This window comes from Prionailurus bengalensis, chromosome E4 (assembly GCF_016509475.1).
Source record: "Prionailurus bengalensis isolate Pbe53 chromosome E4, Fcat_Pben_1.1_paternal_pri, whole genome shotgun sequence".
NCBI classification, from domain to species: domain Eukaryota; kingdom Metazoa; phylum Chordata; class Mammalia; order Carnivora; family Felidae; genus Prionailurus; species Prionailurus bengalensis.
Genome location: NC_057360.1, coordinates 54,779,260 through 54,804,987, shown reverse-complemented (window position 1 = coordinate 54,804,987; position 25,728 = coordinate 54,779,260). Strand labels below are relative to the sequence as shown.

The window sequence follows — 25,728 nt, the reverse complement described above, 5'->3', positions numbered from 1 at the left end:
CCCAAGTTGTTATCACAATGGAAGGAATAGGTTCAAGGTACCTTCAGCTGATGCTCCAGAATTCACATGATTCTAGGGCTTTGCGTGATTGTTCCTGGGGGCATAGCCAGAGGATATAATATTCTTGTATTTTTAATGTTTTTTAAAACTCCAGCAATCCAGAAGTCATAATTTGTTGTAACGATGCTATAATTAAGTTGTGGTAAATGATAGCATTTGAAGATTTTATAACCAGAATTGATTCATAAAATGGATACAGTCCCAGCAGTTTATGTTAACATAATTAAATGGAAATGTAATTCTAACTGAGTTTGCTTATTAAATTGAAAATTACTGGGTTATGAGCACTCTTACAATTCTGTCAAAATTGGTGTAAGTCTAGAATTACATGAAATATCCATTAAAATAAAGCATATTTAAGGCTCCGTTGTTGGTGGTGAATACGTTTCTTAAAGCGCATGCAGATTGATCATGTGAGAGCATGCGCTTGTAGTTAGGTTCATGCTAACTCCTTTTCTCTTTCCTCTACAGCCATTGGTTTAGCCCTGGCACTAAGACAGACCATGGCCAGGTAAGGAGCATTGTAATCCAAAGAGAAGTTACTTAGTCTCTTTCAAATATTTATAGATCTCCCTTCAAGGTCATGGATCAGCTCTATAATAAAAGATATAAATCCCAGCTTATTTAAAAAGGAGTTAATCGTGCCAGTGCTTAAGACACTGACCAAATGAATGATGCTTGGTAAACATCAGAGTGCTTACCACCACGTTCCTCAGTCACATATGTCCCCCCCATGGAAAGGCTCTGGGGTTCACTTGTTTATAGGACTCTACCATTTATATTTGTTTTTCACGAAGTTAAGGTATCAAGATACATGCTTAAAAAGTTGATTTGCAGCCGACATAAGATCAGCAAACGAGAATATTTTTACTTCTGAAGTTCAGAAGGTCGTGATAGTTTCTTACAAGTTTATGTCATATTTTTAAGTGAGATTTCTTTTTTTATTGCTTAATAAAACATGGCAGCACAGCGCTTGGTCACCGTAACAAAAAACTTGGCATTCATTTCAGTTAACTTTACATATAAAATAAGTACTTAACTTTCTTTTTCCCTTGAATGTATTCATCTTCTCTCTGCAGTGTGCTAAGGCAATTTAGGGCTTAAGGCTTTGATGAGTTTTAAAGCTTATGCATTTTAGACTTTGCATCCTTGTTGAGTTTTTTTTTTTCATTCTGAATTATAAAAGTTGTTTTTAAGTGGGTCAAAAACATGATATGTAAAAAATACCTTTAAATACATGAGAATGAAAAACCTCACATCCACAGGGATCATTTTCTGTGACAGGTGGTAGGTAGACAAAGAGGGGGTTGTAGTTGGTAATGATAATTGACAACATTAATATATTTGTGATATTTTATTTCTTAAGCTGGCCAGTAGGTCCACAGTTGGTTGTATATTACACAACCTTTTGCTCGTAAAGGAGGGTGATAAGGGCACCTGGGTGGCTCAGTCAATTATGCGTCTGACTTCAGCTCAGGTCATGATCTCATGGTTTGTGAGTTCAAGCCCTACATTAGGCTCTGTTCTGTCAGTGCGGAGCCTGCTTGGAATTCTCTCTCTCTTCCTGTCTCCCTTTGCCCCTCCCCCACGGTCTCTTTCAAAATAAATAAACTCAAAAAAAATTTTTTTAAAGCACCTTTAAAAAAATTTTTTTAAAGCACCTTTAAAAAAATTTTTAGGGGCGCCTGGGTGGCTCAGTCGGTTAAGCGTCCAACTTCGGCTCGGGTCATGATCTCACAGTTCATGAGTTCGAGCCCCGCATCAGGCTCTGTGCTGACAGCTCAGAGCCTGGAGCCTGCTTCACATTCTGTGTCTCCCTCTCTCTCTGCCCCTTCCCTGCTCGTGCTCTGTCTCTCTCTGTCTCAAAAATAAATAAACATTAAAAAAAATTTTTTCAAAGGGGGTTGCTAAATACTTCATTATAAACTATACTTATTTCCTAATACACAGAAACCTAATTAAAGAAAAATGTCATGTGACTTCAGTTTAAAGGTAGCTTGTAAACTTGCTCTTTTCCATGAGAGCAATTATCCCCTTTAAAAGATATTTCTCACATTAATAGTATAGTAAGGACAAGTATTTCTAAAGATTTGGAAATTAACCAAACTAAGTTATATCTTTGACGTTTTCATCTTATTATTCATAATGTAAAAATTAGACTTCCTGCTTTCCTGCATGGTTCATGCCCCTCTGTGTACAAAGCTTACAAGAAGATTCTGCTTCTGGTAGTAAGTCGCATCAGGATATAGATTATCTCCAAATACAATTTTTAAAGCTTCTTTTCTACCCTTTAGAAATACTAAAGTGATGTTATAAAGTTGTATTTTATTTCGCAGTATAACTGGTTGTTTCCAGTCAAGCTTTTTTTTTTTTCCTGCAGTTAAAGAATCAACTAATAGCTAATAGAGAAGAAACTTGCCTTCTCTACAGAGAAGAAAGTTGCCTGATGTTTTTTGTTTTTGGGTTGTTTTTTTTTTTTTTACCAATTTTTGCATCAGCCTTTTGCTTAAACTCTGATACATCATTTCACATTTTGATGTAGGTTATTAATTAATGTAGGTTATTAATTTCAAGTTATTAATTATTGAATGTAGGTTATTAATTAATGAACACAGTAGATTCTTATTACCTGCAGTAGCTATGTTCTATAAAGTCGATGTGAACACAAAAGTAGCAAATATCGAAACACTGCTCTGGAGGGAAAATACAAGGTTGGGTTCATGAGAGGCCAGGACATTTTCAGTTACTGATCAAGACCTTTTCTTGTTTCATGTGTGTTCTGTGTTTAACAATAGCTTATTTAATATGTATCATTGATTCTTAATACCTGATGAAAGCTTCTTTAATGCCGTGTTTCCTCTGTAAGGTCCCTCGCAGCCTTGCACTTGGGAGCACTTGACTACACTTCCGTACTATACCTGACGACCATTTATTTATTTATTTATTTATTTATTTTTTAATGTTTATTTATTATTGAGAGAGAGAGACAGAGTGTGAGCGGGTGAGGGGCAGAGGGAGAGGGAGACACAGAATCTGAAGCAGGCTCTAGGCTCTGAGCTGTCGGCCCAGAGCCCGATCCAGGACACGAACTCACCAACTGCGAGATCATGACCTGAGCGAAGTTGGACACTTAACCAACTGAGCCACCCAGGTGCCCCCTGCCTGAGGACCATTTTAAATGATGAAATCAAAAACCAGAGCAGAACAATGCCAAAAAACGTGGCGCCAAACAGACTGCAACAAAGACGCTCGTTTACACTCTGAAAGCTGAAACAAGAAGACAGTGCATCAGCTTGTCAGACCTCAGTGGAGAACGTGTGACAGGGGACCCAAATTTTTACCACCGTGCACGTTTGTGAAGGACTGCAAAAGTGCCGGAAGTATTGATCTTAGCATCACACATAAATTTTAGCCAATAGGCAAATTCAGAAATATGGAATCCATGAATAATGAGGAATGACTGTACCTGTGTGTACGTATACAAATATACATACAGACCACTTACATTTTTTTTTTTTTCAACGTTTATTTATTTTTGGGACAGAGAGAGACAGAGCATGAACGGGGGAGGGGCAGAGAGAGAGGGAGACACAGAATCGGAAACAGGCTCCAGGCTCTGAGCCATCAGCCCAGAGCCTGACGCGGGGCTCGAACTCACGGAGCGCGAGATCGTGACCTGGCTGAAGTCGGACGCTCAACCGACTGCGCCACCCAGGCACCCCCAGACCACTTACATTTTGAGCGTAAGAATCTCTTAATTCAACTCAAATCTAACTCTAGCGCAGGAAACTTGGCTAACCCTAGATGCGAGCGATGAAATGCAACACCATAAAGAGGGTAAAATCCTTCACCCTGTTGAATGAATTACCGTTAGCAGGCATGATCACCTTTTATTTTTCCCACGTCAACTTCTCAACCTACAGAAAGGATAACATTAACCCCGCTTTTTTTTTTTAAATCCCACCCCTTTCTACTTCCCCCGTCTTAGGATTCGTCTTTCTGTTCTTTAAGGCTAAATCCCATAATCATTAACACCTTGCGCACTTCTCACTCTTTTATTACACATTCACTAAATGACTATTAACCTGTCAACCATTATCAGTCAGGTACTCTCTCTCCTTACAAAAGAAGGTGTTTAGAAAAACAACATAGCTTTTCCCCTTGTGGCGGTTCTAATCTGGGGCAGCAAAGCAATAATGGCAGTATGTTGTGAAATATTGGAGAGAACCACAGAGAGGGCAGTTATAAAGGGCTCAAGAGAAATATGAAAGTCGGTTCAGAAATGGAAGGAAAGAGAGAGCGACAGCTATATGAAGCATCATTGTTTGGTTCGTTTGTTTTGCTTCATCTGACTTCATCCTGATTTTTCCTCTTTGAATATCTAATGATTTGACATTTTGACTGACTTTACAAGTATCTTCAGGCATCACAGATCACAGTTTGGGTGCTAGTTCTCCTTGTAAGGTGAGGACACTGAGAGCCCACGTGTGACGAGGCTTGAAGTTCTGTAGACATTTGAGAAATTACTGAGAAGTGGCTGCTAACAAGGAACACACATGCTCTTGAGCGCCTCTGAATATCAGGTGGTAAAGAGAGGATTGCTGTGGAAGAAGACTTCTTCTCTTGGCTTCTTCTCTTGTGCTAGAGATTTGAAATTTGTAGCGAAGCCCGTAAAAATATCATGAATAGCCACGGCAGTTCCCAGCTCCCTTTCTCACAGTGAGAACCATCCTCCACGAGGAACACTTCCCTTCCTGGTTTAGTTCAGCAGTTTTAAAAATGGTGCACCTTTCGGGAAACCTCACGTTGTACTAGGTTTTGTGTTAATGAATTTTAACATAATTCTTATGCGAGTCATTCTTTAATATACATCTGCAGGTCACTAATCAGGGAATTGTGTCTCCGTCTGGCCTAAGTCCAGCAATCTGAAAGTTGGAAGGTAAGAAGCACTTCGCACCATATTCAGAAGTTCTGTTATTAATCAGAGTTGACGTTGTCGAGTCAGAATCCTGAAAATTGACCTCACTTGTGACACTGATAGTAGTCCAAGGAAACAGAAGAATTATCAGTAAGGAGAGGGAGGAATTTCTCAAAAAACCCTGAGGATCTACTCTTACTTATTAGAGCTCAAGGACCCTGTGTCTTTTATCTTGAATTCATGACCTGATTCCGCCCCCTAGCCCACCCCACTCTTCCATCCTTTCTCTTGTTCTTTGGGGCATAGCAGAAATGTGTTGAGAAGCTCTCAAATACAAATATATACTTTCTATTCTAATAACATTCTGGATTTTTTCATCTTTGCCCCTTAAAAGATCTAGACTCCCATATTCACTTATGAGATTCATGACCCATAGATCTGAGTTTATATTTTTTTATCTGAGTTTGATTTAAAAATGTTTGTAATGTTTATTTTTGAGAGAGAAGAGAGACAGAGCACAAGCAAGGGAGGGGCAGAGAGAGAGGGAGACACAGAATCCAAAACAGGCTCCAGGCTCCAAGCTGTCAGCACAGAGCCCAATGTGGGGCTCAAACCCACAAACCACGAGATCGTGGCCTGAGCCAAAGCTTAACCCCACTGAGCCACCCAGGCACCCCTATCTGAGGTTGATTTTAAAGTTGCAAAAGATATACCCAGAATTAGAGTTGTGCTGATACAGTGAGAAAATTTGTGATGGCTTTTTAACATAGGAGTATTGTATTAAATAATTCCAGTGTGTGTCTCTTTTTATACACAAAGCCCATCAAAACTATACACTTGAGGAAGAAAAGAAATTCTCATATAAATCTCATAGGAAGAGCTCTAACATCAGAGTTCACAGAAGGTGCTAGCTTGTTTAAGCTGATCCAGATGGTACCCTCTCTGAGAACTATCCAGACCTACTAGGACAGTCTAATATTTATTTGGGCCATTACTGTTGCATTTTCAAAACTGAACTGTAGCATTCTTTTCTTATTCCAGACTGTTGTGTTGGGGATTTTGAGTTCTTTGTTTTCACTGCTTTCACACCAATTTCAGGAAGAGTGTGCACATATCTGTCTTTTATCTTAGAATTGGAAAAGTTAGTTAACTACTATTCATTTCAGGTGGAGGTAGAGATTTTATCCTCTCACCTCTAGCTATCTGTGTCACAAATGTTGGTTTGTATATATATATTTTTAAAGGCACTAGACTTAGAAATGCCAAAGTAATTAATTATTTTTATTTTCAGAAACAATTTAGTTTTCATGGTACGAAGTGTTTCTAAATTGAAACACTTTCAGATTAATGGACTTAAGATAAATGGTTGTTGCCATTTTCTGTAAGTAGTAATAATGAGCTCTAGCTTCACTACCTATCAGATACTAGATCTCACTCCCTATATCTTTATCTCACTTTTTCAATCATTCATTCATTCAACAAATATTTATCGAGCACTAAAAATGTTCTAGACATTGTGCTGGACCTTGGAGGTGCAAGCACAATGCATAACGGAAGCCAAGGGCCACAGGTGAGCAAGAATGTGGGACACACCCCAGTCTAACAGGCTCAGGGTGACCAGGATATGTAATTTCGAAAGCAGGGGGTTAGTGACCATCACCAGAGGAGAGGTGGGTGGAAGGATGGGTGAAATAGACCAGGGGATTAAGAGTAAGTACACTTAGCACAATGAGCACGTAGAATTGTCAAATCACTATATTGTATACCCGATACTAATATTTAACCTGCGTGTTAGCTGGAATTAAAGTTTTTAAAAAGAAGAAGTAAGAAGGTTAGGTTGGAAGTAGGAGGAAGCGTGATAAATTAGGAGTTTAGAAATGTAATCAAGTTATGAATGGCCATGGAAGCCTTGTACAAGACTTGGGGGTTTATCTGCAGAGAGTAATGTAGCCAGATCTAATTTTAGAATTACTGGCTGCAGTGTGGAGAATGAATTGGATGGGAGCGAGTCTGGAGTCAGGGAGGCCGCTGCAAGCAAGAGACAATGATAGTCTGGACTAGGAAGGTGGTAGTGGGGAAGGAAAGAAGTAGGTATTTAAGAGAGTTTTAAGATACGCTTAGTTAAGACATTCCTGTTCTTGGTGATCTAATTAAGTTATATTCCTTCTCGAAGATGGCTGTCTTTATAACTGATTCTAAATAATGTCATTAAATAGTTCACAGCATTTTTTTATCCAAAGGTATTGATCCTGGTCAGACAATACCCACTGACACCCAGGTTCATTCATCATAATCATAATGGTAGCATTTGAACCATTTTCTCAGCACTTATGTTTTGGTCATGGTGCGAAGCATTTCGCATGGTTTATCTTGTTTAACATTCACAGTGGCCCTACAGGTAGATACTATTATTATCTCCCATTTTACGGATGGACGTGGAGGTTAAGTACTTGGCCTGAGATTACACAGTTTGTAAGTGGTAAATCTGTTGTTAAAACCTGGTAACTTGTTAGTTACTGGCTCAGCTGGGATTAGAACGTAGACCTATCCTGCATTATTACTTCCAAGATTTCTGTTGTGTGTTAGGGTTCATTTCTAATATGCTATGCAACTTCTTTTTGGCCCAGCCTTGTGTATAATTATATTTCTGCATAAATAAGATAAGCTACAGTTTGAGTGAACACATAGTAAAGAGTATTGACTATTCTGGTTTTTTTTTTTTTTCTTTCCAATTAGTTAGGGTAAAGCAAGTGTGAAAGGAAGTGGATGGTGAAGCATTTCGAGGAGGCGATCAAATACATATACATACTTTCTAATTATATATTTCCAAGCCAATAATTTCTTTGAAAAAGAATGTTTTAAGTGTGTTTCTTTACCATGGTAGGCCAGTAGATACAGAGAAAATAGTATTAGATCTTTTATGTCAGCATAAATGACAAAGTCTCAAAAAATTCACACTTGAACGCAATGGCAGAGGCCATTGGCAAGAGAGGTTAGGTTCCTTTAACCAAGACAACTCCAGAGAACCAGGGTTAGAGCTGAGTTCTAGAACCTCTGGTTGTGGACTGTAATGAAGTGACTCTAAGAGCGATTTTGCTGCCGGGAAACACTGGACTGCCAACTCTTACTAACAGTTTTACAAGAGTGGCCATGGCGTCCCTAGCAAAAATCACGGTCTTTGTTTTGAGAGAAACCAGTGGCGGGGGGTGGGGGGGGGGGGGGTGGCGGGGCGGGGAAGAAAAGCACTGCAAGTGAACAAATAGTGTCCCTTTGAATGAGAACTTTTTCTACTTAAAAATAATATAATGAAAATATTTTTGTTTCTACAACTTTGTCTTGACACGTTATGTAGCATCAGCTTCTGAGAGATAACCGAGCTGAAAGAGGACACAAGAAAAACTGTTCTGTGAAAACAGCCAGCAGGTAAGCAATTCAAAATCACTTCTATTTCTGATCATATGTCTCTCTCTCTCTCTCTCTCTCTCTCTCATTTTGTTTTGTTTTGTTTTGCATACCAATAGGAATGGGCTGAGTTACAGTTAGGTTGACTCTGGTTCCAAAGAGTTTGAAATATTTTATGCATCGTTTATTAGAATATATTTCAAGATTACTAGCAATGAATAGAGAGACATCATTTTATTTCTATATTTTTTAAAGCTGGTAAAAAATAAAGAATGAAGTTTAAAAAGAAAAGAAAGTTTCTGTTTCTCATAACTGATGAATATTAGGTCAGGATTTACAATAATCATTTTATTTTTTAATTTAAAAAAGAAGAATTAGTCTTTTTCCCCAAACTTAAATGGTACTTAGACCTTCTGAGAAGCAACATGTGTTTTTATACTAATAATATATACATGAATATATAGAAAATATGTTGTTTTTAAGATGTGCTTCTAGATTCTTGTTCATTTTATATTGCTGAGTCAGTGTTATTTTTTTCCCCTTTAACAGAATTATTATTATTCTCAGTTGATTGTTTCAGACGTACATTTTCAAATTTTGCATGTGTTGTTTCTGAAGACTAAATTTTTATTTAGATGAAAATGGCAATCGGAATATTGATCAGAACTACCACCCTTAGATTTACACTTGCTCAAATTTTAACAAGATAACTGACCGCAGACCATTGCCTCCATGACTTCCCATTGCTAGTGCACTAGCTGCTGTGTTTAACTTTCCCAAGCAAGCAATACAGCTTTAAAGTACAACGTTGTACAAATTAAACTCAACTGAGAACCCACTAGCTTGCCTAATTTAGGCAGTCAAGAACTGTCAAACATGTAAGTTGACCATCAGTGATAGTCAAAGTAAAACCAATACACTTACCCCTAAGAATGTGAGATCCTAAAATTATAACCATAATCAGGATAAAAGGTACATGTATCAATTATAAATAACTATGGATGAAATATTTATGGAAATAAAATGAGCAGGCAGCAGATCACTATTGGCATTAATAGGCAAAGTTTAATAAAAGCCAGATAATCATCAGAAATGAGAAATATGATTATTAAAGAGGTAATCAGTGAAATGGAGATATGTCCATGAAATAGACCAGAATATAGCATAAAAAACACAAGGAGTTGGAAAAATGAAGAGTGGTTAAGAGACACAGAAAAAAGTCTAAGATATGTTTAATCAGAGTCTTTGATAAAGAATATAAAAATGCTAAAAAAAGGGGAAAAAAAAGCATGATATTTAAAGAGATACTGGCTAAGAATTCCCCAAACTGACAAATGTTACAGATTCACAGCTGCACATACAGAAAGCACAACTAATACCAAGTGGAATAAATAAACATAAACCCATACCTGGTAGTATATGCTGTAGTACACCAAAAATAAGAGAAGATCTGAAAAGAATCCAGAAAGAAAGGATAAATTGTCTTCTAAGGAATGCCAGCTATCTATCAGATTTCTTGGTAGCAACAATGAAACTAGAACACAGTGGACTAAGTGAACATAGACTGACAACCTAGAAGAACATCTTTCCTGTGTGAACTTGAAGTAAACACATTTTCAGATGTTCAAAAACGAAGGACATTTACTACCAACAGACCTTGGCTAGAAGAATTTTTAAAAGATGTGTTTCCAAAAAGGGATCTCCCAAGGAAAGTCTGAGATGCAAGAATGAATGCAGAGCCAATAAACTGGTAAAGATTTAGGTAAATTTAAACAACCCTTGTCTATATAAAGTGATAATAACAATGATGTGTGATTCACGAGGCTTTTCAAAAGACGATCTAAAATAGTGGGCATCAAGAGCATGTTAACCTGGCAGGAAGCAGATGAGTCGTTGCATGGGCATGGGACGAGGGCCAGGGAGGCACTGGAGAGAAGGTTACCAGAGGGCATAAAGAAACTGTTGGGGTGATGAGTATCTTTGTTGTCTCGACTGTGAGGATGGTTTCACATGTATATATCTATGTCAGAGCTTATCCAATTGTACATTTAACTGTGCATTTTGCTTATGTCAACTACACCTCAATGAAGATCTTCTCTAAGAAATTTTAAATAAAATCCCCCCTGGGCTTTCCATATCATTTCAAAGTCTTTATGTTGGCCATCAAGGCCATCTGTGATCAGGCCCAGCCCTTCGTTGCTTCCTCCCTGTCATCTTCTCCCACTTTACTTAGTCTTACTCTTCTACTCCTGCACGGTGGTCTTCATCCTGTTCCCCCAGCTTCCTGTCCCCCTAGCACATGGACCCCACTCAAGCCTCAGGGCCCTAGCACGTGCTGTTTGTTCCCTCTCCCTGCAGCTATCTTTAGAGCTTCCCATCTCCATCAAGTCTGTCTCCCCAGTGTGAAAAAAGCTCTGTCCACAGGGACCATTAGACTCTGCTTAATCTGTCTCCTGATTGTCCCTGTTCCCCTTCTCTTTAAGCTTCATGAGGGCAGGCCTTTGCTTTTCATACTGGTGTATCCCCAATACCAAAAACAATGCCTGATGCGTGGACAATAAATATTCGTTACAGGGGCGCCTGGGTGGCTCAGTCGGTTAAGCGTCCGACTTCGGCTCAGGTCATGATCCCCTGGTTCATGGGTTCGAGCCCCTCGTTGCGTTGTGTGCTGACAGCTGAGAGCCTGGAGTCTGCTTGGATTCTCTGTCTCCCTCTCTCTGTCCCTCCCCCACTTGTGCGCTCTCGCTCTCTCTCTCTCTCTCTCTCTCTCTCTCAAAAATAAATAAATAAACTTAAAAATATATATATGGAAGCAAGCTAAGAAGATGATGTAAAAAAATTATTCGTTACATAAAATACTCGTAGAATGAATTTAAAATTGAATCCGCAGCAGTAAAGTGCTCTGATTGAGTCCACGGAGGGGCCTCTACAGTTAGAGGGCCTGCCTTCTTGTTCCCACTTCTCCACTCACCAGCTGGGTGATCCTGAGCAAAATCCTTAACCTCTCTGTCCCTCAGTTTACTTATCTGTGAAACAGAGAAGATGGTAGTACCTGCCCCATAACATTGTTGTGAGAAATAGATGAGTCAATGCATTTAAACAGATGAGTAATAGATGAGTAAGGCATTTAAAATGGAAGAGCTCAGATGTTAGCTTATTTATATGTATTTTTCCATGTTTCTTTCTTGAAGGCCATTTTCTTTCCAAGTGTGGTATTGTTACTTCCACATGCGTGTTTCCTAAGCACTTGTTAAATGTTATGTTTTTATTATATTTTTCTTGTACCTAGTTTAGAATGTCAAATCATTCTATAAGACTTATAACAAGGGACAGCAGGCCCGAGACCTGTCCTTCCCTGTTGTTTACCCTGCAGAAGAAAACACGTTCAACCCTTTTAGCCATTTCTTCTAGTATCAACCTAAATTACATGCTTATATTACTATTTCTTGAAGTTCTTAGTTTGATACTACCTACTGACTTCCTGCTGTATGCCTTACACACGCGCACACACACACACACACACAGTATCTTCATTTCTCTCTCTCTAGCAGCTATATCATAATCGTCCGACCAAATCAATATTCATTGTTTGCATTAATGTGATTATGTATGTAAATATTATTCATAGATGTATAATTTTCCTGTTGTCACGGAGATAGCTGTCTTGTTTTCCATTGCTTTGTTTTCTGTGTGCCTCACCCCAGTTCATCAACCACCACAAAGCAGTGTGGTTCCTCTCAGTTCTGTTTCGTGGTGGCATCCCTCTTGGAGCTGGTCATTTCTCAATCGATTCTGAACTGTTTGCCGTCTGGACCTGCTGCACAGCTGATATCCTGTGATCTCTCTTCGTTACCGCCCTGGGGATTTCCCTCGACTCTCCAACATGGGATTTCCCTGTTCCCTGGGTCCCACGCCATGATTTCTCCTGAGCTTTCTGAGAAAGAGAACAGTCGTGGTTAAATCTGTGGGACTTTGTGTGTCTGAAAATCTGTTTATTCTAGTCTTACACTGATTGATTCAGCTGGTAATTGAATTCTGATTTGAGAACCATTTTTGCCCCAGGATTTTGAAGGCATTACTCTAGTGCCTGTAGTTCTAGATGGTTTCCATTTTCTCTGCTCTCTTGCGATTTGGATGTTGGAGTGCCCTCCAATGATCCTCCAATTTTTCTTAACTTCTCTTTTATATATTGTTGTCTTCAAAGATTTCTGGACAATTTTATCAATGTTATATCCCAAACCTTTTATTGATTAAAAAAAAAAATTCCCTTACACTTTTCATTTCCAAGAGCTCACCTTGTTTCCTTGAACATTCATTTCATATATCCTCCGTGTCTTGTTTTGTGGATGCAGTATATTTTCTTGTGTTTCTAAGAGTAACATTTGCGCTCGGCACGGGGCAGTTTGTAAAGGTGAAATCAGCCCAAGGAGAGAAAGACTCACTCAAGTTTAATTTTTGTTACCAGTTTTATTAAGCGCAAGGCACAAAATTCTTCACCTTCCTTATTTATATGTGTTTTCTCTCCGTTTCTTTCTTGAAAGCCATTTTCTTTCTAGTATTTTTAATATCGTCTTGACTTTTCTTACCCCTTTTGGATGACTGACTGCACTTTCCTTTCTCAACTTGTGGAAAATATAAAGGTTAGAAGAGAGAACTGCAAGGCATTAAATCAATAAATTTTAGGATCATTTCCTCGCAAAACATAGCAGGCAGGTACGAAAAGATAAATGCACAAGTGGTCTGTCGTTAATGACTCAAAGCTGAGATTCTGAGGCAGGCTCCTCGGGTGGGCAGTCCTCGCGGATGCCCTGAATGAATCCAGGGCCATGCAGTGATGGCTGTCGCCCGTGGGGTGTACTACCTCTCGCCCTCAGCTCCGCAGGAGAATCTTCAAGACCTCCATAGAGGGGTATAATGCGATTCGGTAGTGTTCCAGGCATCCAGTTTACCCTATGTCTTTTTTTTTTTTTTTTTTTTTTGCCACATCCACTTTACTGTTCATCTAGGCTCTTTCAGTCGGTGATGGGCACAGGGCAATTGTGTCTCTTCCAACTCTGAGACTTCTTTTATGGCTAACAGTACCCAAGAGGTGACAACCTATCAAAGTCTCCTTTGAACAACCAACGTACTTCAATAATTCCAGTCAGTTCTCTCAGGAAGCCCTACCTCATCAGCAGTGGACTCTGTCGCGGTATCCTGCACTTCTTCCTCCCGAAAGGGCAGTGTTCCTCTGGGTTCCCCAACTGGCTTCCCACTCTTCACCCATCGCTCCCGAGCTTTAGCCGCCATCAGCAGTGCTCGGCATAACATGCCATTAATCATATCCACAGAGTTATTAATGAAATACAAATGTGTTTTCTTTGCTCCTGCGTTTGTTGTAAACATCGTTAACATTCTCCATCTTCTCAGTCATGATACTTAATGGGTCCTGGCATCAAACTTTGGACTCATTCTTTTTTTTTTTTTTTTAATTTTTTTTTTCAACGTTTATTTATTTTTGGGGGGACAGAGAGAGACAGAGCATGAACGGGGGAGGGGCAGAGAGAGAGGGAGACACAGAATCGGAAACAGGCTCCAGGCTCTGAGCCATCAGCCCAGAGCCCGATGCGGGGCTCGAACTCACGGACTGCGAGATCGTGACCTGGCTGAAGTCGGACGCTTAACCGACTGCGCCACCCAGGCGCCCCCTTAACATAGATATAATGTAAACTAACTTAAACTCAAATTATAAACAGAGGTATGATATAATCTCATTGATTCAAGCAATATTAGTGTCACTCATCTTCCTTTTAGTTTGCTGCTTCCATTTTTTATTCCCTGGGGGGAAGCCCTTGTCCTGGAGCAGGTGTATCAGACACTAAGTGGTGTGAAAATTTTTCACCATAACATTATCCTCTTATATTCATTTGCTGTGATCCACCAAGATTTTGCCTCGCAGTGCTTGAGGTTAATGGTTTCCTGTCTTGCATTCATCCGTGTTGCTTATATATTTTTGATTATTCCCATCTGACATTTCCGTGTCATTAGTCTGTGAGGTTTTATTTTCTAGCCGTCCTTCTATTTCTGAAGAGTTCTGTGTCCATTTTCACGGGGCACCTGGGTGGCTCCATCAACTAAGCATCTGACTCTTGGTTTTGGCCCATGTCATGATATCACAGTGCATGAGGTCGAGCCCCTCATTGGGCTCCGTGCTGACAGCAAGGAGCATGCTTAGGATACTCTTTCTCCCTCTCTGTCTCTCTCTCTCTCTCTCTGCCCCTCCTCCACTCATACTCTCTCTCAAAATAAATAAATAAACTTTAAAAAAGTTCTCTATCCATTTTCTTACAGTGGCATTTAGTCTTAAGTTTATTGTATATTATCCCTCATCTAACATTGAATGAGCATCTCAGAGTCTCTTCTTTGTGTTGTCATTTTTACATACCCTAAAACCTTTGAAAACACTAATAAAAACTTAGGGAAACACAAAATTCTTTTAAAAAATAAATACATGAAAGCAGACACAATTTTAATTTTTTAAAACCACTGCTTACTACCTATCACTGTCAATATTTAATAATTAACAGGCATAGTTTTTGAGTGGTCATTGCCTGAAGTAGATTGTTAGCCAAAATGAGACACACACTCACACATATTCACACTCATTCACACACTCAGCTCAACCTTGGGGGCAGTACATCTAAGTGTTTTATAGAAACACTAGTGGCATCTAGATTTCTTGCTTCAACCCATATCTTTCTCTTTAATTCCAGACTTGGTATCCAAGCCTTCCATTTTTTTAGTTCATTAGTCAAATATAATTTTATACTTCTCAAAGTTAGAAAGTTCTTTTCCTCACCTCATTTAAAACTCCAATTAGGGGCGCCTGGGTGGCGCAGTCGGTTGGGCGTCCGACTTCAGCCAGGTCACGATCTCGCGGTCCGTGAGTTCGAGCCCCACATCGGGCTCTGGGCTGACGGCTCAGAGCCTGGAGCCTGCTTCCGATTCTGTGTCTCCCTCTCTCTCTGCCCCTCCCCCGTTCATGCTCTGTCTCTCTCTGTCCCAAAAATGAAAAATAAACATTGAAAAAAAAAAATTAAAACTCCAATTAAATAATTTTCTTCTTCACCTCATTTAAAACTCCAATTAAATAATTTCATATTTTCATATTGTTTCTAAAGCTTCCCAAAGCAAAAGTTAGTAAAACATATATTAAGTGATGCCTGATACTAAATGATGTACCATTCTTGAAAATATCTTGCTTTTTTAAATACTTCTTTATGCTTATGATTAGTCTTTATTATTCTTTTAAAAAATTTTTAATGTTTATTTATTTTTGAGAGAGAGACAGAGAGACAGAACGCAAGCAGGGGAGGGGCAGAGAGAGAGAGGGAGTCACAGAATCGGAAGCAGGCTCCAGGCTCTGAGATGTCAGCACAGAGCTCGATGCAGGTCTCAAACTCATGAGCCTTCGACCTGTGAGATCATGAACTGAGCCAAAGTCGTCTGCCCAACCGACTGAGCCACCCAGGTACCCCTGTAATTCTAAGAATCCATACAAAAGGATTGATAGACAAAAATTATCAGCAATTTTATTGAATTAGTTTGATCATATCAGGGACTTTCCTTTTAGATCTGGTATCTTTTTTTTCTTTAATCTATTCTGATTCTTTACTTACATGATTTTTGTCATTTATTCTTCTGAGGCACAAAGGACTAAATCATCCAACTGTCTGATATATAATTTGAAATTAAGTAAAAACATTCTTATTGTTATTATTAAATTCTACTTAATATCTTTAAATGCCTTTTAAAAACATGTGTTAATTCACTTTTACTTAGTTCTTAGTAGCATTACATTATTTATTTACTTAGTGTCAAATAATTTTATAATCCCTCGATGCTGTTGTTCTATTTCTTATGTTAGCAACTAATAGTGAGAAGAAAGAAATCAACTTTTTTTTTCTTTGCTGTCCTCTCCCCTGATTAGTAGTAAAGAGTCTCCTAACATGAAAATAATGACAATAGATTTTATCAGAAAAAAAATAAATCCCATCACATTCTCTCTCTCTCACTCTCTCTCTCTTTCTCTCTCTCTCTCTCTGTCTCTCTCTCTCTCTCTCTCTCTCTCTCTCTCTCTTTCACACACACACACACACACACACACACACACACATTCATGTCAACTGTCTTCCATTAAGTTAGAAGAACATTCTTATTTACTTTAATACAGAGCATATTCATGTTTCCATGATGATACAGATCACTGTATTGTGTTCTAGCTGTAACAAATAGAATTATAGCTGTTCTTTATTTGATCTTCTAAAGATCCAGATATGTTCAAGGATTGGGTTTGCTCAGTCTTCCCCATCATGTCATCTGGTATTGGAGAAGGAGATCTAATTTGCAACAGATATAATACTATTTGTCATTTTGCAGGTTTGCCAAAAATAAATGAAACTATTAATCCCTGCATTTTTGAGCAGCTGTTAATAAATTGGGACAGGATAACTGTTCATTAGAGTGCTAGTTAATGACGTGGACTATATTTATTCAGTGTGCTCTTCACAGAAATGTATCGACAAAATTAAATACGTTAACAAAAGTAAATGATGCTTTATTTTAATTTTTAAGATGAGAAGTTGCCTATCCTATGTTAACAAATCTAGGATTTTAAAACAATTCCTTCTTTGTCATATTAAATCAATGATTCAACACCATATTTTGAAGCAAGTTATATCACTCAGCATTTCAAGTTTGATGTACCTTACATTTATATGTCCAAAATAATGGTTTGAAACTGCTTTTAAATACTAATTTTAAAAGTAAAATGTCTATTATGTTATCATTTTTTTTCTTTACAAACTAAAATTGACATTACATTTCATTGTTTTAAAAAAGTATACCCAATCTTCCACCTAGAAGTGTATTTCGGAATTGTTAATTCATTCATATGTATGCATGAATGAACAAGTAGAATATTTTTACGTATTCTTTTTAATAAGAATGTATACATTCCAAAATTGTTCAATTGGAGTATATTTAATTGCATATGTGTTCTAATTTAAATTTTAATAATTGGAATAATTGGAAATATACCACATATACAACATAAAATGATTTTTAAGGAATTTAATCCATTTTATGCTATATAGTCAAATTATTATATTGTATTTAAAAAGGCACTATTCTTAAATTGCCAGTTCTCATGCCTCCTGTCCTTTTGGCATCTAGAAATTCTGACCTTCCTTGCCAAAATTTTACACTAATGATTATGGATAATTATTTTAAATTGTGATTATACTAAATAAAGTTACTTACCAGCCAATTAGAATTTTGAGAGATTGCTTTTCAGTGTAATATGAGTAATCCACACTGGTAAAAAAGGGATTTGCCATTTGGAAATATGTAATGTGTCCACTGTATGGTAAATAAAAAAGCAATCAAGTACTTCCCGGTGAAACATGCATGACAATGGCCCCTCTTTCTTGAAATCTGGCAGATCAATTGGATGATTTCAAATGACTAAAAGTATGCGCAGCCTCTCATCTCTAGAACAACAGTTGAATTTGGCCATGGTCACTAATAACAGAAAATAGCATGTGAAACCATTCCAGTGACCTGTAGCTGAAATAAATTTGTCTTGTGGAGTCCCGTTTCCTTCAGACAGGTGTCTGTTTCACAGTTGGCATTCTGCAAATTGGTCCTGTGATTAAATGGGCATGGACACAAAACTAAGCTTTAACTCCCAAAGATGGTTCCCCTAGGAAATGACGAAGATACAACCATTTGTATCTCTATTGCTGCATGGGTTATAACTTCATTACGAGGACATTTGAAGATCTGCTCATCTGATGTGTCTATGTGCCAGAATACAACCCAAAACAACAAGTATTCCTAGTTGATTAGTAAAAGAATTACTGTGAAGGTTAATATTTTAAATCAGCAATACCATAAACAACAGCTACTGCTTCATAATCCGTACCTTACAAGCCTCCAGAATGAGCCTAGTAGATTCATCTGCCACACTGAAAACAAAGCGAATTTAAAAATGCTGTTTCAGGAGCACCTGGGTGGCGCAGTCGGTTAAGTGTCCGACTTCAGCTCAGGTCATGATCTCTCAGTTCATGGGTTCAAGCCCCTCGTTGGGCTGTGTGCTGACAGCTCAGAGCCTGGAGCCTGTTTCAGATTCTGTGTCTCCTTCTCTCTCTGCCCCTCCTCCACTCACACTCCGTCTCCATCTCTCTCTCAAATAATGAGTCAACATTAAAAAAAAAAATTTAATGATGCTTTATGTCTATAGAACAGAAATTATATCAACTCTTGAATTGTGATATATGTAACTGCTTATAACATAACAGGGATCATCCTGAAATCTAAAAACGTCAGTGCATATATAAGTAATTGGAATGTTTTATTTAATGTTCTATAAAAATATTCAAATATGAAACATTTAACTATCACTTGTTTTAGCTGATTTTAACTACCTTTCAATTATGAGGCAACTTAAAAATAAATACAAAAATCACAAAACAATGTCTCATAGAGTTAGAACTATGCTTTCAAAAGAATCCACTTGTTTATAATCAGTATTTTTTCCTTGCTCTTTCTCTTCAGAAATATTTTTTCATCACTCTGTAGTGATTTGTTTGTATGCCAAGATATTGTTGTGAATTTACCTTTGTTTACTTCATATACTTCTGATCAATTCCAACTCATGCCCAATTATATTACACTAAATTAACATAATTCAACAGATGTTGATATTTAAATGTTTTCTGGCATTCAAATCTTGGACAGCTGTCTTTGAGCTTGGGGAAAAGGCAAACATTTAGAGTTAAATGCTGAACATATGCTTAAATTACTAATTAGAAAGATGGAATAAAAACTGTGCATTATCCTTTCTAAGGACAATAAACCTCAGATAGGGATTTCTGTAATCTTTTTACATCAAGTTACAGTCCAGAGGTGTACTCAGACTAGACGACATAGACTTCATGGGTAACTTAATTTAATTTCAAGTTTGATCACTTAAAAATTATGGAGAGTGTCACTAAGATTTGAAAAAAAACTAGAGTGACTTCATACTGGCAGTTTTAAGAATTGAAAGAATGCCTTTCACTTACAATGCGAGGATGGTAAAAGCAGTTTTTGACAATATTTTATTGTGGAAAATCTATCATATGCAGAAATACAGAGAAAAATAGAAACTCAATGTGTGTCTCTCTCAACTGGCTTAGATAATTCTCTGTGTGGCTTATGTTGTTTCGTCTATATCCCTGCCCACTCCTTCCTCCAACCCCACAGCCCATCTATCATATTATTCCAACCAAAATGTATCAGTATGTTTCTCTAAAAAGAACAACCTCTTTTAAACAAAAAGAAACCACAGTACCAATATCACATCTATTTAAAAAGCACTAATTTCTTAATGTATATGAAGATACACAGTTGATATTCACATTTCCCCAGTTATTTTATAATCTTTTATCTTATACATTGTGTAAACTTGGATCAAAATGAGGTCTATCTCTTGTAACTGGTTGGTACACATCTCTGAAGTTCCCTTTGATTTATAAATACCCCCTCCCTCAGCATTTGTTTTTTCCTTGAAAGTTTTTCATTGCAGAAATCAGTTTGTTCTGCAAAGTTCGTCTCCTCTGAGGACTGTTGTTGATTTCACCCACATTGTGTCATTGCACATATTCTTGTCCCTTGTGTTTCCTGTAATTGACTTTTAAATCTAGAGAATTGATTATATTCAGGTTGTTTTGTTTGTGTGTTTTGTTTTGTTTGGGACAAGACTGTTTCAGAACTTCTCTCACTCCATGTCTCTTTCTGTGATTGATTAGCCACAGTGATCCCAGATCCATTCATTAAGGGTTACAGAATGGTGAGATGTTAATTCTGTCATTTTACTTTTGCTTATTGGTTCGATTACTTCTGTTAAAAATCGCCTCCCCGCCCCCCCTTCAACTACTTGATTACTTTGAGGCACAGATCATGCAGGAAATGCAAGATAAATACTTGATCTCTTCCCTTTAGTTATTAGTTTTCAAAATTAATTGGTTCCTTACATTTTCTAAAAGTGACCAGTGAAACTTTGTTCTGTTTTGTTTTTAACTCATTTATTTAAGCACATTTGATGCGTTTCAATTCATTTGTTATTATCCTAATTGATGTTAAAATTGGCCCATCTTTGAGCAATGGAAGATTCTTTATCCTAGTTCCTGAGTCTGTTTCCTTTCTACTAGTCTTTGCTTTTTTGCCATCTGCTACGTTTACATTTTCAAGGCTACCTTGGACCTTTTCTGGCCTGCACCAAGAATCAGCCAATTCTTTAAGAACAGAAATAGATTCAGAAACTACAGTCTGGATGTTAGAGGTATTATTGTTTCTAGCCCTTTTCAATGAAATAAGTTAGGAGTAAAATAAATACATAAATAAATAAATAAATAAATAAATAAATAAATAAATAAAAATTTAAAAAAACCATATTGCCTCATACTGATAGTCCCGGGTAAAATTCAAGACTTCAGTATTTTTGTACTTTCCATCACTGATTTTAATCTTGTTTTTCAACATTGAAAATACTACCTCTCAATAACATCATAATAATTACATTTGAGCCCTGAACCATGTGAGGAGGTTAGGGGCACCAACACCCTGTGCAGCCAAAAATTCTTTAATAAGTTTTGACTCCCCAAAACTTAACTACTTACAGTCTGCTGTTGACCAGAAGCCTTACTGATGACAGAAAACAGTCGCTTAACACATACTTTGTATGCTCCATGTATCATATATACCGTATTCCTATAATAATGTAAGCTAAAGAAAAAATGTTAAGAAAATCATAAGGCAGAGAAAAATACATTTATAATACTGTACTGTGTTTATTGGGAAAAAATCCCGTATAAGTGGACCCATGCAGTTCAAACCCATGTTATTCAAGGGTCGGCTGTCTTCATTTTATCTATCTCCTCCTACACATATAGCAGTCTCAAAATCACCGTATCATCATGACCACCAAATAAAATACTCTGTAAGGAGAGTTTAAATTTATTCTTTTTTCTGTTTGTTTTGTACTTAGTATATATTTCCCTAGGAGTATGTAGTCAATTCCTGTTTTTTAAAGTCACTTGAAATAGTTTGTAAGTATAGATACACCGATGTATAATTAGCTTCTTTTGTTCCATTTTAATATTGAGACTGCTTTTTTAAATATATTTAATTTTGTTTTATCATGACAAAAAATGGTTACAGGTTCTGTAATCAAATCTCCACACACACAAAATTATTTTCAAAGAAGTCTAGCCTGTACCCTGTTGCCTCAACAGGGGTGGGTAGCTATTGTTCTGTTTTGTTCTCTATTTATGGTTTATCCTTCCATTGGCTCTTTGTTTTTTTCCACTTTTAGGATAAGCAAGTATACTTCGCTCCTTCTCTCTGTTTCTCCTTTTCCTTGCTGTTACTCGCACCCTGGTAAACCATTTGACACTTCAGAAGGTTTTTTTTTTTTCCCCTAGTATTTACATTTATGTTAATACGTTGGGCAGAGGAGGCTATTTGCTATTGGTTCTCTACTGTGACCTTTACTGAAGTTGACTAGTAACCTCTTCTGCCCTTCTCATTCCTCTCCCAAGCATTGGATTTGAAGTAAATGATACTCTGCTAATACCTATAGTCAGTCAGCAAATTCCTTCTATTTTTCCTATATACTCTTCATTTCTCTCCGTTTTTCAGTGGGTGTGCTCCGTGTACATTGCCTGAAACTTACAACCATTCGATCCTGTGCTGTCTCCTTAGTTTCAATTTTAGTTTTAGTTCTAGTTCAGTTCATTTAGCATTAATTCTACAAGTAAATATAATGTTAATGATCCTCATCAGATGGGAAGTCAGTGTTTCTCTATTCTTTTTGTTTTACTCTGGAAGAGCTCATGGGAACAATATTCCTTGAGCTCCTGCAAGTTATTAAGGGGTTGTCCATGACCTGTATATGTAAAGGTCACTTTGGCCAGATTTATAATCCATGGTTTAGATCCTCTTTCCTTAATAAACAGGTTGCCCCATTGCCTATATAAAACATAGTTTTCAATGCCTGATAGAGTCTGTTTTTTTTTTTTTTTCCCACAGGTACAGTGCTCAATGATACTTCCCTTTTCTTTAATGCCCAAGAGTTTGACTAGACCGTATTCTGATATTGGTCATTCTAGGTGTTTTTTTGTTTTGTTTTCTTTTTTCCCAAGGATGAAGTGTGCTCTTCCCATAGGTAGTTGTTGTTATTCTTGGAATAAATTTTAAGATTCCCTCCAATTATAGTTTTTCATATTTATTTTGTTTCATTGCTTGGGCTTTGCTTCAAAAGTTTCTCTTACATATATATTGGATCTTCTTTGCCTATCTTCTGTAGTTATCACTTACCTGAAACGTTTTATCTCTTCTCTTATTGCCAATGTTTTTATGCTTTGCATTTTCTATTTCTCATTACTTTCTCCTATTCTCCTCCATCCTATTTATTCACTCCTGTGTTCTAGTTTCATTTCTGAAATGATTTCTAATTGTTTTCTGGAAGCTGTCTTGTTGTCAGGGGTTATGGTTATACTACATGTTATTATGTAAATTCAAAAAAATAGGGTTCCTGCCACCATATTTCTAGAATATCCTGATTATGACTTTTATCTTAGAATTACAGGATTCCAGGACTTCTTCATAACATACATATTTTTAAGCGGCAAATAAGTGATTGAAGTGATAAGTGGTCAGGGCTGCATTTCTCTAGCAGGTCCATTTAGCAGGTCATGCTTTTCTAGTCTTTTAGCATAGTATTGTCCATGTTTCTTTAAAAAAATGTGGTTTCATGCACTACTTTCACACATCTTGAAGGAGTTTTTTTACCAAATGTATAAAAGGCACTGGTCTAGATGATGTGTTTGGAACCCACATACTGGATACAATCTCTGCATTCCAGGATCTTACATCCTAGTCAGGAAACCCTGGACACCATCCATTATTCCTTGTATTTTTTCACTCTTGTCCCCTTCATTCATTCTCATACCGTAGCCAGAATGACATTTGGAAAACCCAAATCTGTTCGTGTGTACTTAAAAATTATTAATGACTCCTTGTGCACTGTTCATAGGTTTTTAATTGGTGCAGCAACTATGGAAAACAGTGTGGAAGATCTTCAAAAAATTAAAAACAGAATTACCATATAATCTCACAACTTCACTTCTGGGAATATATCCAAAAGAAACAAAAACACTAACTCAAAAAGATACCTGCATCCTCTGCCCTGTTTGTAGAAGCATTATTTATAGTAGCAAAGACATGGAAGCAAACTAAATGCCCATCAATGAGTGAATGGATAAATAATTGTGCATCTATATGCACAATGGATTATGTAGTCATGGGGGAAAGGAAAGAGCAAGTCCTGCCAAGATGGATGGACCTTAAAGCCATTATGCTAATTGAAATAAGTCAGACAAAAAATACTGTATGGTCTCACTTAAATGTGAAATTAAAAAAAAAAAAAAAGAAAGAAAGAAAGAAAAGAAAACTCATAGAGAAAGAGATCAGACTTATAGTTACCAAAGGCAGAGGGTGGGGAAGGTGGTCAAAAGATAACAAACTTCCAATTATAAGATAATTAAGTCCTAGGGATAGAATGTACAACATGGTGACCACAGCTAACACAGCTGTATGACATATAGGAAAGCTGTTGAGAGTAAATCCTAAGAATTCTCATCACAAAGAGAAAAGTTTTTTCCTTTTTTCTTTTTTTTTTTGTTTTCTTTTTATTGTAACCATGAAAAGTTGGATGTTAGCTGAAGCTACTGTCATGCTGTATACCTTTAATATAATTATGTATGTCAATTATTTCTCAATAAAAGCGTAAAAAAAAAAACATGCACACACAAATAGATGGAAACACACACACACACACACACACACACACGCACGCAGAGATTCCTGATGGCTTCCCATTGCCTTTAGGATCAAGTCCGAAACGTGACTTGCAAGGCTTTTCTTGTTCTACCACTCTCACTATTCCAGCCTCATCTCCAAATACTCCCCACCTTGAACACTATTTAGCAGCTGCAGTGGACCTGTTTTAGTTCCTCAAATAAACTATGCCCTGTCTGCAGTAGAATTTAAGACCCATGCAAAGGATACAAAGTACTGTGGGAAATCAGCTTGACAACCTATGATTTGATATTCTGGGTTCTGTTGTATTAGCATAAATGACACATTTGTATGTTTGTTTATAGAATATATTTAGACCTTATTAGCTAATGATAAATCTATTATATTTCCCTATTTAAATATGTTCTGGTCCACGGAGTTTCTCTACTTCTTTAGGCTTATGATTGGGGGAGGAAAGGTGCAGAATTAATACAGTGTTCAGTTCGTCATATGCAAATTCCCTTTGTCTGTGGGAAATTGTAGTTAAGACTTACTGAGAACATACTGTGAGCCGCACACTCATTTGGCCCTCATATCAACCCTTTGAGGTTGGTTCTATTATTACCTCCTTTTTTTCAGATGGGAAAGGCAAGGCATAAAAATTAAGTAACGCACCCAGGTTCACCCAGGTTGTTAAATGGGGAAGCAGCAACTGAACTTCATCTCTTTTGACTCCTGAATCCCACACTCTTAACCACTGTGCTATATTGCCTCTCTTGATAAGTGGATAATATGGGTAATAAGGACCAAAGACAGGGAATTTAAAGCATACTACCTAAAATTGGAGAAAACAAATTGCCCATCATTTTTACAGTTAACTACCGTAATAGCTAAGATTCCCTGAGTGGTAACAAAGCGTTTATTTTATCTCATTTAATTTCCAAAATTACCCTGTTAAGTAGATATTGTTGGTATTCGCATTTTACACGTGAGGAAATGGGTCAAATAACTTTTCATAGGCCAAATGCCAGGGGACTGACAAAGTGCTCTCTTTCGAAGTTAATTTTTGTTAGGGTATGTTCCCATTGGCATTTAAAGATAGTAGACCTGAATTACCAAAATGAGAAAGGTCAAAGATCTTGATGGCATAATTCATCCTGAATATAAGCTAATGCACTCCCAACTTTTCAAGTACAGTATTTCAATTGCATTGAATTGAATTGAACTGAATTGAATTGAATTGAATTGAATTAGGTGAATCCTGAAGTACTCTTTCTCTTGATTATTGAATATTCACATACATGCAGCAGCACAAGCCTCCTGGTGCCTTACCTAACTATTACAGTATATTTCACCGTCCAGTAAACATTTGCTAACAAGTGTGTAAAACTTTTATGTCCACATTGTTCATTCATCTGTCAAAAACTATCATGGAAGAGAAGGAACCCAAAGCATTCTTTTCATAA

At 37.3% G+C, this 25,728-nt stretch overlaps 1 protein-coding gene across 1 annotated transcript in view; it reads left to right on the top strand.

The window, feature by feature from the left end:
• Window positions 1-25,728, top strand: part of GPATCH2 (G-patch domain containing 2) — a 176,853-nt gene that overhangs the window by 125,591 nt on the left and 25,534 nt on the right. Inside the window, exons 7-8 of the mRNA XM_043568425.1 lie at window positions 532-571; window positions 8,331-8,401. Coding sequence (XP_043424360.1) covers window positions 532-571; window positions 8,331-8,401 — 111 coding nt within the window. The remainder of the gene's footprint in view (window positions 1-531; window positions 572-8,330; window positions 8,402-25,728) is intronic.